The sequence below is a fragment of the Mixophyes fleayi genome, chromosome 7 (assembly GCF_038048845.1).
Source record: "Mixophyes fleayi isolate aMixFle1 chromosome 7, aMixFle1.hap1, whole genome shotgun sequence".
NCBI classification, from domain to species: domain Eukaryota; kingdom Metazoa; phylum Chordata; class Amphibia; order Anura; family Limnodynastidae; genus Mixophyes; species Mixophyes fleayi.
The window spans coordinates 103825554-103838696 of record NC_134408.1 but is presented as its reverse complement, the minus strand read 5'-3'; the positions used below and the strand labels follow the sequence as shown (position 1 = coordinate 103838696).

At 40.4% G+C, this 13143-nt stretch overlaps 1 protein-coding gene across 4 annotated transcripts in view; it reads left to right on the top strand.

The window, feature by feature from the left end:
* Positions 1-13143, top strand: part of C7H2orf80 (chromosome 7 C2orf80 homolog) — an 88960-nt gene that overhangs the window by 66470 nt on the left and 9347 nt on the right. For all 4 annotated transcript variants that reach the window (XR_012678280.1, XM_075180236.1, XM_075180238.1 and 1 more), the window contains one exon: positions 5633-5720. Coding sequence is in view for 3 of the 4 variants with exons in the window: in XM_075180236.1 (XP_075036337.1) it covers positions 5633-5720 (88 nt within the window). In the remaining variant the exon portion in view is untranslated. The remainder of the gene's footprint in view (positions 1-5632; positions 5721-13143) is intronic.

The window sequence follows — 13143 nt, the reverse complement described above, 5'->3', positions numbered from 1 at the left end:
AGTCAGATGGGCGAGTCTGGGTTTGGCAGATACCAGGAGAACGTTATTTGCCTTACTGTATTATGCCAATTGTGAAGTTTGGTGGAGGAGGGATAATAGTATGGGGCTGTTTCTCAGGATTTGGGCTAGGCCCCTTATCTCCAGTGAAGGGAAATCTTAATGCTTCAGCATGCCAAGTCATTTTGGACAGGGCTTTGCTTTCAACTTTGTGGTAGCTGTTTGGGGAAGGCCCTTTTCTACTCCAATATGACTGCGCCCCAGTGACTATAAAGACATGGTTTGATGAGTTTTGTGTGAACTTGACTGGCCCGCACAGTGCTCTGACCTCAACCCCATCAAACACCTTTGGGATGAACTGGAACGGAGATTGCGAGTCAGGCCTTCTCGTCCAACATCAGTGCCAGACCTCATAAATGCTCTACAGGATGGATGGGCACAAAATCTTACAGATCTTGTGGAAAGCCTTCCAAGAAGAGTGGAAGCTGTTATCGCAGCAAAAGGTGGCCCAATTCCATGCTAAAGTATATGTATTTGAATACAATGTCATTACAGTCCCTTCCCTATTGGTGTAATGGTCAACTGTCCAAATACTTTTGTCCATATAGTGTATATCTGGTTCCAAGTACACCAAATTGAGCCATATTCAGTGTCAAGTATAATATATTGAGCTGTTGTCACGATCTGCCCTCAGCTTATGCATTACATGCTGCTTTGCATGGTAGCTCCTGCCCTTTGTGTCCTATTATTGTATTGTATTGCAGCAGTACCTCTGATTACCAGAGGTGCTGCTATTATGCCTTTCTTGTTTGCCTTAGGGGTTAACTTGTTCACCAATTATCCCATGCACCTGGGTGTGGTTTTCCCTTTATATACCTGTCACTCCCAGCACACAGGGTTGGTTATTGTTGTCCCATCCTGTGATGTCCTTTCCTGTTGTCCAATCCTGATGTAATTTCCTGTTGTCCTTACCTGATTGTTTCTGGACATTCATGCTACTTTCTGCATCAGCTGGAACCTGGTATTTTTCACTGCTCCTTATTACCTGTTGTTAATACCTACCCTCTGCTACCCTGCATTACCGTTTACCTGGTTGTTTCTGGACATTCATGCTACTTTCTGCATCAGCTGGAACCTGGTATTTATCACTGCTCCTTATTACCTGTTGTTAATACCTCTCTGCAAATAAACACAGAGTGTTTTCACCAAATTCGTGACTCCTAGCTGTACTTCTGTTTGAGATCTGTGACAGTATAACCAGCCTAAAAAACAGCTTTGGAGTCAGGTGAAAGTTTTGTTTTATTCTGGGACTTTTTTTGCTGCAATCAAGTTTTCATTTGTCTTTTGCAACATGTCTGTTTTACCAATCATGGAATTACCACTGCTACAAACCTTACAAATGGACATTATATTGCTACGCTCCCAGCTGGCTAAATTTTCCACTTTGCTTTTGGACCCACTTAGGAGACTATCAGAGACTGTTTCACTGAAATCTAATACTGTTGATTTGACCCAGCCAACTCTGTCTGCTGCTGAATCCGTGCCGCCAACACCTTGCAATAATACCATGTCAAATTTGCATTTAACTAACAACTGCAGTTTAACTAATGCCCGGTTCACAAGTGGACCACGCCCCCATCTGACCGAAGTGGAGCGACAGCGCAGAATAACCAACAAACTGTGTCTCTACTGTGCCAGCAATGCACATTTCTTGCAGGACTGTCCTGTCCGTAGACCACGTCAGTTTACTGAACCATCTCCTGTTGTTTCCTCTCGGCACTCCAAATCTGTTTATGCTCCAGCATTCCTGTTCTCTGCGAAGAGACCCAATCTGCCAGCTCCAGCCGCCTGTCCTGAGGCACCCACTCCCTCTGTCTCCTGTGCCGAGGTGCCAGCCTCTGGCTCCTGTGCCGAGGTGCCAGCCTCTGTCTCCTGTGCCGAGGTGCCAGCCTCTGTCTCCTGTGCCGAGGTGCCAGCCTCTGTCTCCTGTGCCGAGGTGCCAGCCTCTGTCTCCTGTGCCGAGGTGCCAGCCTCTGTCTCCTGTGCCGAGGTGCCAGCCTCTGTCTCCTGTGCCGAGGTGCCAGCCTCTGTCTCCTGTGCCGAGGTGCCAGCCTCTGCCTCCAGCTCTGAGGTCACATCATCTGCCTCCAGCACTGAGGTCACATCATCTGCCTCCAGCTCTGAGGTCACATCATCTGCCTCCAGCTCTGAGGTCACATCATCTGCCTCCAGCTCTGAGGTCACATCATCTGCCTCCAGCTCTGAGGTCACATCATCTGCCTCCAGCTTGGAGCCTGCTGCCACTGTGTCCCAAGTCTGCCGCCCAGTCCGGGCCTGCTCCCAAGTCTGCCGCCCAGTCCGGGCCTGCTCCCAAGTCTGCCGCTCAGTCCGGGTCCCCTGTCAGGTCTGTTGCCAAGTCTGAGTCATCCTGTGCTGAGGGTGCCGAGGCTGAGCCGTTGCCTTTCTTTGAGGGGCACATTTCCCAACTTTGTGCTCTTCTGAAATTTGCTGCCTCTTATATGCCCTCCATACCAGAGCTTGTTAACAACCCTAAGGGACGTGTACTGTTCCTTATTTCGTATTTTAAAGGAGAAGCTTTGGAATGGGCAAATCCTTTTATTGAAACCCAAGATCCCATCCTGTTTGACCTACAACGGTTTGTTGAAGAAGCAATCAAAAAAATTTCTCCAACCCCTGCAGTGCCATCCTGTGGATCACCGGTGCTTTTAGCAACACTACCCGGCACTACAGTTCGAGAACTACCCTTGCGCTCAACCCAGTTGGCGCAGGTCCCAACTCTAAGGAAGTCCCGTAAGAGAGGAGGACGTAAGAAAAGAGGTGGTTCTGCAGTGCTTGAACTGGCAACTGGCATGGTCTCCTTTGCCTTTCCGCCCTTGGACGAGGACTTTTCTGCCGGGCCCCCAATTCTGGACTATGATTCTGATGAATTCAGACATTTCTGGTAATTAGGCGTCTGGAATCCGCCCTTAAGGGAGGGGGTACTGTCACGATCTGCCCTCAGCTTATGCATTACATGCTGCTTTGCATGGCAGCTCCTGCCCTTTGTGTCCTATTATTGTATTGTATTGCAGCAGTACCTCTGATTACCAGAGGTGCTGCTATTATGCCTTTCTTGTTTGCCTTAGGGGTTAACTTGTTCACCAATTATCCCATGCACCTGGGTGTGGTTTTCCCTTTATATACCTGTCACTCCCAGCACACAGGGCTGGTTATTGTTGTCCCATCCTGTGATGTCCTTTCCTGTTGTCCAATCCTGATGTAATTTCCTGTTGTCCTTACCTGATTGTTTCTGGACATTCATGCTACTTTCTGCATCAGCTGGAACCTGGTATTTATCACTGCTCCTTATTACCTGTTGTTAATACCTCTCTGCAAATAAACACAGAGTGTTTTCACCAAATTCGTGACTCCTAGCTGTACTTCTGTTTGAGATCCGTGACAGCTGTACCTGATGCCAACTATAATATATTGAGCCACATGTGATGCAAGTATTATTAACTGGGTATTATCTAGTGCTAATTACAAAAAATTGAGCAATATTTGTGTCAAGTATAATATGCTGAGCCATATATTGTGCAAAGTATAATATGCTGAGGCACATATGATTCCAAGTATGATATGCTAAGCCATATCTGATGCTAGGTTTATACTGAACCATATCTGGTGGTTATCAAACAAAACATAGCTAAATATGTGGTGTAACATGTTATAGCTTATCTGGTAACAATATATACTTGCCAACCCCTGTAATATTGATCGCTCAGTAGAGCAATCAGCTTTTTCCTGTCCTGCACTGAGCTCAGGGAACCGATTAGCGTTTATTATAGATCAGTAACCTAAGCAACTCAGGTGGAAGAATCGTTCGAAGGATGGGGTTTGTTTGCCCCTTCCTCCCAAATGCTTGCCCCACTGTTGGCGAGAATTTAAACAGGATTTTGTGCCAATCATTTATATCATGTATTTTGCAGCAAAGCACAAATAAGGAACAAGCAGGCTTGTTTCTGTTTTTTTGTTTTGTTTTTGAATGATGAGCACAAATGTATTTGCATTTAACATATGTGTGAAGCACAATCCACTATACCATTATTTTCCTATAAATCATCATGGGTGGATATATCTCCTTAACACCCAGAAAGAATTCACAACAAATGTTTTAATAGTGATATTCCTTTTTCTTGCTGTTAATTACTTACAAATGAAATCAATATTTATGCAACACAACCTGATAAATGGCAGTCCCAAAATATTGTGCTGTTTACAGTATATATGGCGAATTATGACTACAAATTTTGATCCTATTGGAGAGCTATTAGTAACCCTTTCTACAATGTGTTCATAATAAATTACCGTATATACTCGAGTATAAGTCGACCCGAATATAAGCCGAGGCACCTAATTTTACCACAAAAACCTGGAAAAATTTATTGACTCGAGTATAAGCCTAGGGTGGGAAATGCAGCCGCTACTGGTAAATTTCAAAAATAAAAATAGATACCAATAAAATTACATTAATTAAAAATAAAACATATAGGCTAATTAATATATTGTATCGGTGCATAGATGGATCATAAAATGAACAAGCACAAATATCAGCGCTGACAATGAGTGCACCCCATCAACATAGAATGATCCGTTGTATAAATAAAAACAATTTATTGATAAAATATATTATGACAATAACAGAGCTATCACTGGCCAGTAAAACAATAAAAAGCTGCAGAATACCACTAGATATAAGTCACATGGATAATAAACGTTACAAATCTGAAGCCACAAAAAATTGAAACTAGTCATAAACACGGGTTGTTGTGAATGACTGCAATAGTCCTGCAAACACTCCAATAGACATAATCCAGAGTAAAAGATATTACCGATGTGGCCACACAAAAAACATTTAGCTGATATGTTCCTTAAATGCTGATGATGATCTTAGCTCCGGAGCTGAATGCAAATTGATTCTTCAAATACAAGTATGATAAGTGTAAACAGAATATTACCGTCAGTCCCCAGATATGAGAGCTGGAAGGTGAATGTCCCGTTATCCATATGCCGCGGCTTCATCATTCAGACCTGGTTAAAATAATCATTTCCACGTAACGGTCTGCGTGAACATGGATCAAACAAAAAAAAAAAGCGGTAAAGTTCCACTAGTCCCAGACGTTGCACAGAGGCTGTAATCCGTATGGTCTCACTCAGCATGGCGTGCGTTCCACAGTGGAACGCATGTGACGATATCCGGAAGTGGGCGTCTAATCAGATGTTATTGGTTGGTTCTTTTCATTGTGGTCCTGGAGCTTCACTCGAGTATAAGCCGAGGGGGGGCTTTTCCAGCACTAAAAATGTGCTGAAAAACTCGGCTTATACTCGAGTATATACGGTATGTTAAAACTTACTAGGATGTACTCTGAATATCCTATATCAAAACTGACACTTACCATAGATATTCTTTCAAACCTTTATCCATACATAGTTTAACTAAAGCTACCACTTTTTTTCCTGTCTGGAATTCCCCGTTTGAAATGTTAATCATAATATATATTAGATATATATTGCATTAGACCGGTGAGCCTATGTTGTATCAGGTCCTAATTTATTAATAGACATTTACTTGCAGGGACACTTGACTCAGCCCTTCAGCCTGTCACTACATCCATTTGCAATGCTAACAGCCCCTCAAGCAGCAAAGCATGCTTTAAAACACTGTAAGTATAAGAGCAAATTGTTCATCACATTCCTTATTTTAACTGTCAGTGGGAGAGAAAAAATATTGTGTTGAATAGTTAGCATGTTTATGAAAAATATGAATGTTAACTTTATTCGAGGACTTGATAAGTAATAGGGTAAGGACTGGAGTTATTTCAAATAGTTTCTTATTGTAACTATATTGTTAAGTAAAATGCAATAAAACAAGTGCAAGTGCTGGGCAACACTTTATTAATGTTGTACACAAAGTAAGGCTGGGTACACACTACAGAAAATTTCTCCCGATGCGATATCGTTCGCGATTTTACCAACGACCGATAAAAATAAATAGTCCCGATCAGCATGCCTGTTCATGTGTACACACTACACACGTATTACAGGATTTAACTTCAGATCTGTGCTCTTCACATTGCATAACCATCGGCTGAAAAGATCATGACTCTGTAAACCCTATAGAGATACTGATTGTGAGTGCATACACACTGCAGAATTGTAACAACATTATTCCATTGTTGAATGACATTTTTAGTCCTGTTTAAAATCAAATGAAATTATACAATGAGCTTTTGAACGATAATTGCAATTGCAGTGTACATACTGACACAGACATAAACAGTCATTTATCGGGTGATTGGCCCTTTAATTGGCTGAAAACCCTGTAGTGTGTACCCGGTCTACTGAACAAGCTGATACATGTGACACCACTGACTGGTGTCTGACCTTTCAGGTACACCTGCTTATCCATACTTATCATATGTCTGATCCTCAACTGACTGCAATCTGTGAATTTTTCAACAAATAGTAACTACGATTTGTCAGCAACTATTATTACCTATGTTATACTGTTAATTAATGTTTGCTAATTTTATGTCTCGATACCTGGCCGATCCTTATCAACCTTTGTATCCCTTTGATCAGCTGATCATTTATCTCACATTTTATTTTGTTTTGTATATTGCCCTTATGCATTTGCTGTGGTGCAGATGCAGTTGGGTTTTTATCAATAAGTTATTTCTTAACAAAGTTATGGAAAATCACATTTAAACAAACAACAAAATAAATCTGAGGACAATCGGATACAATCTTTTTCTGCTACATCCAGAAACTACACATCTCATCTCACTCCTCTGGACAAAGTAACTTGGCTGGTTTCTCTCTCTATTTTCCTTATTCCTCTGCCACTTATTCCCAAATCCCACAATGTTATCAAATTGTTTTTCCTTTATGGCATTATCATTAGAACTATTATATATCTTACCCATACTGTATTTCAATCCTTAATCCATATTGTTCCCTCACTACTTCACGCCCATCAAAGTAACAGTCATGAATCTATTTCCTATTTTAATTCTTTAACTAGAATATCCTCAACCTGTTGCCATAGGATTGAGGGCATCCTTGCTTAGTACAGAGTAGGCACACTGGTGCAAATGTGAAATTTTTATTTTATGAAGCAAGATTAATGAAATGAGGTAAAGGGGTAGAGAGGGTACATTTTTGAATCATTGTTTGCTTTGAAAGGACTTGATTTTTGCACTGCACGAGAGGTGACAGATTTCTCATCTTACCCTATACTTTTAATAGAACTCATTTTGTACCTTCCAGCTGTTTTTTGGAAGAGAAATGCATTTTAGGTCTGATTCATTAACGCATGTAAATCGACCATACGTCTGCTTTTGAATACGGGTCTAGGTGCTCTCTGCTCTAAATGATAATACAATACAGCAAACATCCAATACAATGTGGGATAAAGTCCCAAAAGAACACACAGAAAAAAAAATACTATTAATGTTGCATGTTAATAGTATAGTCCAGGTCACTGAGTGATGTAACAAGTCCATGGCACCCGAAGTGACAATATACTAAAGTGCCCTCCTCCTTTGACCAGTGAAACAAGGTGACATGACCAGCACAAGGGGCATACCTAGTGCAGTAGAAATGCTAGAACCCCATCCAACCCCTTTCTTTCTCATGGTCAATATACAGGATTCCTAAATTGATTGTGATGATGATGAGAATGTTAATTAATGGTGATGATAAGTTAAACTTAATAATCAAACCCTGTATTATAGTGATTCATCCTAATCATTATCATTAATCCTCATCATTATTATTAAACCTAGAGCATTAAGCCTCACCATTAACGCTCATACTCATTTGCTCTTGTTCTCATTAACCCCATCTGCATTATCATTAACCACCATCATCATAATCTCCCTTCATCCTCCTCATTAAACCCCTCATCTCTGTCACTCAATGGAGCAGTCATCATATATACTTTCATTTATGGCCTCGTAACTCCAGGGCCTCTGAGGTATCATCCAGCCCACTCGCAGGTTGCAGCATTCAATCCTCAGCCTTCAATTTAAAAGTCACAGATAGAGGAGTGCCTAACCAGCCTGCTAGCACTGCCTCTCTACATTCAGTGAGAGAGAAGGCATTGTGTGAGGCTCATTGTATGCTTGCCAGTCCTTCTCTTTTCCACTCTGAGCATGGCAGTAGTGAGCTATGACCCCACAGAGTTCTTGCCATTGTGGCTAAAGTGACTGTGCCATGGACTTCACAAACACAATGGACTCAGGAGAACCTTCCCACAGGCCAGCCCAGAACCTGGAGAGGAGGAATCATCAGATTGTGGCTGTGCAATTTTTGGGTGCAGGGTGGCCCCATAAGTCAAAGGGCTGGCGAGAGCCCCCATTAACTCATGAGCCCATGTGCACTACACACCCTGCACCTATGGTGGCTATGCTGCGCACTCCTTCCTAAGCTGATGGTGAAACCATCTTTCTTCCATTTGCAATTGATGACCCCTTTTCCTCTGTATGTTTCTTGGTACATATAGTTTGTTAGACGTTATGTATAGACATATTTGAGGTCAATATTAAATAAGTATTAGGTCACTCTAAGATGCTTTTTTACAAAAGCAAACAAACCTGTTTTTTCACATTGAGGTGCAAAAAAACTGAACTATTTTCAAGATGTGGCCTACGTAAAGACCTATACAATGGTAATACTATGCTTGCGTCACATACATTTTTATGATTGTTCTTTGTTGCTGCTTGGTAATGTATGCTGCTACTCAGCTTTCAGTCAATTAATATTCTTAACACTTTTTCCATCTCAGTTTGCCCTAGTTGTATTACATTTAATATGCAAGTACTATGCTTATTACCAATTACTGGGTGCATAACCCTACATTTATTTATAGCTTCATTTTCATCAACCATTTTGCCTAAATCTTTCTGTAGTAAGTTAGTATCTTGCTCTGTGTTAATAAAGTAAAGTAGAGGTATGTGTTGGACTGTTATATGATGTTTACACTTTTGCAAAAAGTGTAAGCATCATATAAAGGCAAACTTCTAGTTTGTGGAGGTGTCTCCAGAAAGCAGAGAGTAGATGTGAACCTTGATGTACCCTGGGCAAACCATCTACTGTCGGATCAAAGGAATTGTGTAGTGTGCACTCAGTACGTTTTGTAAATGCGGTTGATTTCCAGGCATAAGGACAGGCAGGCTAAATGGAAAATCTAACTAAGCTTGATTCTGAATCTAACATCATCTTATCATATGACAAATATTTTTTGGACAGAATATTATTTAGATATACCCATGTTAAAGCAAGTTTGCCTTTACAAGCCATAGCCGCTTAAAATTTTCACTGCAAAGTCGCTGATTTCCGGCGGGTTGAAAAAATCGGACTTTCATACTTTTACCTCCAGGTGGTGCATTCAAACAGTTTAAAGATATGCTGCTGAATCGAAGGGTCCAGTGATTCGATATAAATACCCCATTTTTTCTATAACCTCAGCCAACCTTTTTCTATATCTGGTAGAGTGGCTCTCCTGTACAAATATATAATGTCTAAAATCTCCATTTTGAGCATACCCAGGGTCGGTGGCACCGGAGACGTCCAATATCGTAAAATCAATTTTTTTGCCATGGTAACAATTACAATCAGGGCTGCTAGGACATTGGAGGATGGCAAGAAATCTTTCCAGCTGCCAAAATCAGCCAGCAGAAGGGGTTCTGCGGCTAATGTAACCTGTGTTTTGAAAGTGTAATTAATGTAATTCACCGTTTTATACCAGAACCTCTTAATCTTTCTACAGCCCCAAAAGTTATGTAGCCAATCCGCTCATTGCGATTTGCACTTTGGACATAAGCCCGACTCCCCTTCAACCATAAAACGACGCCTTGTTTGTGGAATGTGCGCCCTATGAATTACTTTAAATGTATTTTATGCAGACGAGCGGTAGATAGTGACTTCCAAATGTTTTCAAAGTGATTCGTTAAAGCAGCTGGATCACTTATGCTGGGGATTTCCTTTTGCCATGCATCCACCGTTCTCTTCCAGTGAATTGTAAGCTGTGTGAATATCAAATCCGTGTATATATATATATATATATATATATATATATATATATATATATATAAACATTTTAAATTTAGCAGTTTTTAAGAAAGTAAGTAAACTTTCTAGACCATCTGGGTCCCCTGCAGATTTTCTTGAGTCTAATACCGAATTTGCATAATGCCTGAGCTGAAGATACATAAAAAAAATTGAGTTTGGTATTCCCAATTTTTCCCTCAGTTGACTAAATGTATAAATTCTGCCGCCTGGTTCGAATATGTCTTTTATCGCCATTATTCCTTTGTCCCGCCATATCAGAAAGTTGACATTTTTCGGACTAGGCTGGAATGCCAGATTACCCCAAATCGGAAGGAACTCGGAGATCCTGAAATCTCTGTTATATTTTTTATTAATATGAATCCATGCCCAATATGTATCTCCAAACATAATATTTTTGGCAAGTTGTGGTGGTAACTCAGATTTAGGTAGATGTAGTAGTGCTGCCGGGGAATATGGGCAGAACATAGCATTTTCTAGGTTTCTGTCAGTGTAACATCTGCTTTGATACAGCCAGTCAGTGATATAGCGAAACAAAGCCGCACGTGTGAATGAATTTATGTCTGTTAGGCCAATTCCCCCCTGTGTTTTCCCTAGAATCAATTTGCTTCTTGCTATATTTCTTAGAATGCCAGATAAATTTGGAGAATAATTTTGTGCAGGAATGTGTGTCAGACTTACTTAATCCTATTGGAAGCATTTGTATTGAGTATGATAGCTTTGGAAAAATGACACTCTTAATAACCACGTTACGTCCTAGAAGAGAAAGTGGGAGGTCGTGCCAATTATTCAAGAGTGCTGCTATTTTTTTAATTACAGGTGGATAGTTGACTTTGTATAGTTTGTGGAGCTTAGCAGGAATAAAAATTCCTAAGTACTTCATTTTAGTATCGCTCAGCGTGAACTGAGATGTAAGGGATGAATTATTCGTTATAGCCTGTATACCAGATAATGGAAGCAATTCTGATTTTTCAAAATTTATTTTGTATCCTGGGAAGGAACTAAATTCCTGAATTACACTCAATATAGCAGGGATTGAATTCTCTGGTTTAGATACCATTTACAGCATGTCGTCTGCAAAAAGAGCTATCTTAGTTTCTTGATTGCCCACTTTTATACCCGTGAAATCTCTTTTTTCTCTTAGGGCCACCGCCAGAGGCTCCAGAGCTAATGCAAATAGTAGCGGAGATAACGGGCACCCCTGCCTGGTGCCTCTTTCTACCTTGAATGAGGCTGAGATAAAGCCATTAGCTAATTCTTGGGTACTAGGGGCATGATATAAAGTTTTTAAAGTATTAATGTATTGGATAGGGAACCCAAATTTGCGAAGAGTTTTGAACAGATGATCCCATGTTACAAGGTCAAAAGCTTTTTCGGCGTCTAAGGAGAGCAATAAAGCTGGGTCTTCTTTCTCTGACCCCTCCAAGGCATGGATACTCATTAGGATCTTTCTAACGTTGGTTACCGAATGCCGACCCCATATAAAGCCCGTTTGGTCATGAATAATTTATAATCTACGTCCAGTAGTGAAATGGGTCTATATGATCCTGGCAACCTTAAGTCTCGTCCCGGTTTGGGGAGTAATTTGACAATGGCGCAATTAAAATGTATTGGTATTTTATTTTCTGAAAGTATTGAATTGAAGCAATCTGTCAACAGAATCACAACTCTGTCTTGTAGAATTTTATAGAATTCCCCACTGAACCCGTCCGGGCCTGGGGATTTAAAAGATTTTAATTGCTTAATTGCCTTCAGGACCTCTTTAGATGAAATAGGCTGGATTAGGGTCTCTGCTTGTGCCTCAGTCATTTGGGGTAAGGAGACTTTTTTCCAAAACAAATCTCGCGCTTTAATTTCAACAGGATTTTTAGAATAAAGCTTGGAATAAAAGGAACTCAGAATCTTTATGATTTCTGGTCCTTGGTATTTGATGGCTCCATCTTGTGATTGTAGTGATGTAATATTACTGTTAAGTCTGGTCCCATTTAGTAAGTTTGACAGAATTTTACTAGACTTATTGCCAAACTTATAAAATTTGAATTGGCTTGCCATTTCTTGGCGCGTACATTGTTGCTGTATTACTTGATCAAAATGTAATTGCTTTTGTTTATATTCAGTTTAATTGTCTGGGGTAGGTTGTCTTTCGTATAATTCGAAGGCCTCTGTCCGTTCACGCTGAGCCTCATAATATGCCTTTTGCTGGTCTTTATTATGTTTTACCACATATGATATGATTTCCCCCCTTAGGACTGCCTTTGCAGTCTGCCAAAACAACATGGGGTCATTAGCATGCTGCTGATTATTATGTATATATTCGTCCCATGCTAGTTTTACCATATCTTGAATTTTTTTGGAATTAGAAAGTCTAGCTGGAAATCTCCATTGCTTGTGCTTTCCTAATGAGACTTGCCTATCTATTTGTATCCAGATCATGGCATGGTCAGAGAGACCTATTGGTTCAATGCCAGTTGATAATGTTTTGTTAGCTAGCGGGTGTGAGATCAGAAAATAATCTATGCGGGACAATGTATTATGAGCTGCCGACAAACATGTATATTCTAAGTCCGTTGGATGCCTAACGCTCCAAATGTCCACTAAGCCCAATTGGTCTGAGATATACTTTATGCCAATTTGGCTATCCTATCTTTTTTGTCTTGGTGAAGCTGATCTATCCAGCTGTCTGGAGGCTACCACATTGAAATCTCCACCAATTATGAGGAGTGAATCTAAGTACGTATAAAGTTTGTTAATCAGTTGTAAAAAAAAAAAGGCTTGGTTTGTGCATTCGGGCCATAAACATTACATATTATATATTTAGTTCCTTCAATGGTGACAATCAGTACAACAAATCTCCCATCTTTGTCAATTATTTTATGATAAATATCTACCTTGAGATTTTTCGTAATCAGGATTGCTACCACTCTTGATTTCCTATTGTATGAAGCATACACCAGAATCCTATATCCTAACATTGTCAGTTTATCATGTTCTGCATCATTCAAGTGCATCTCTTGA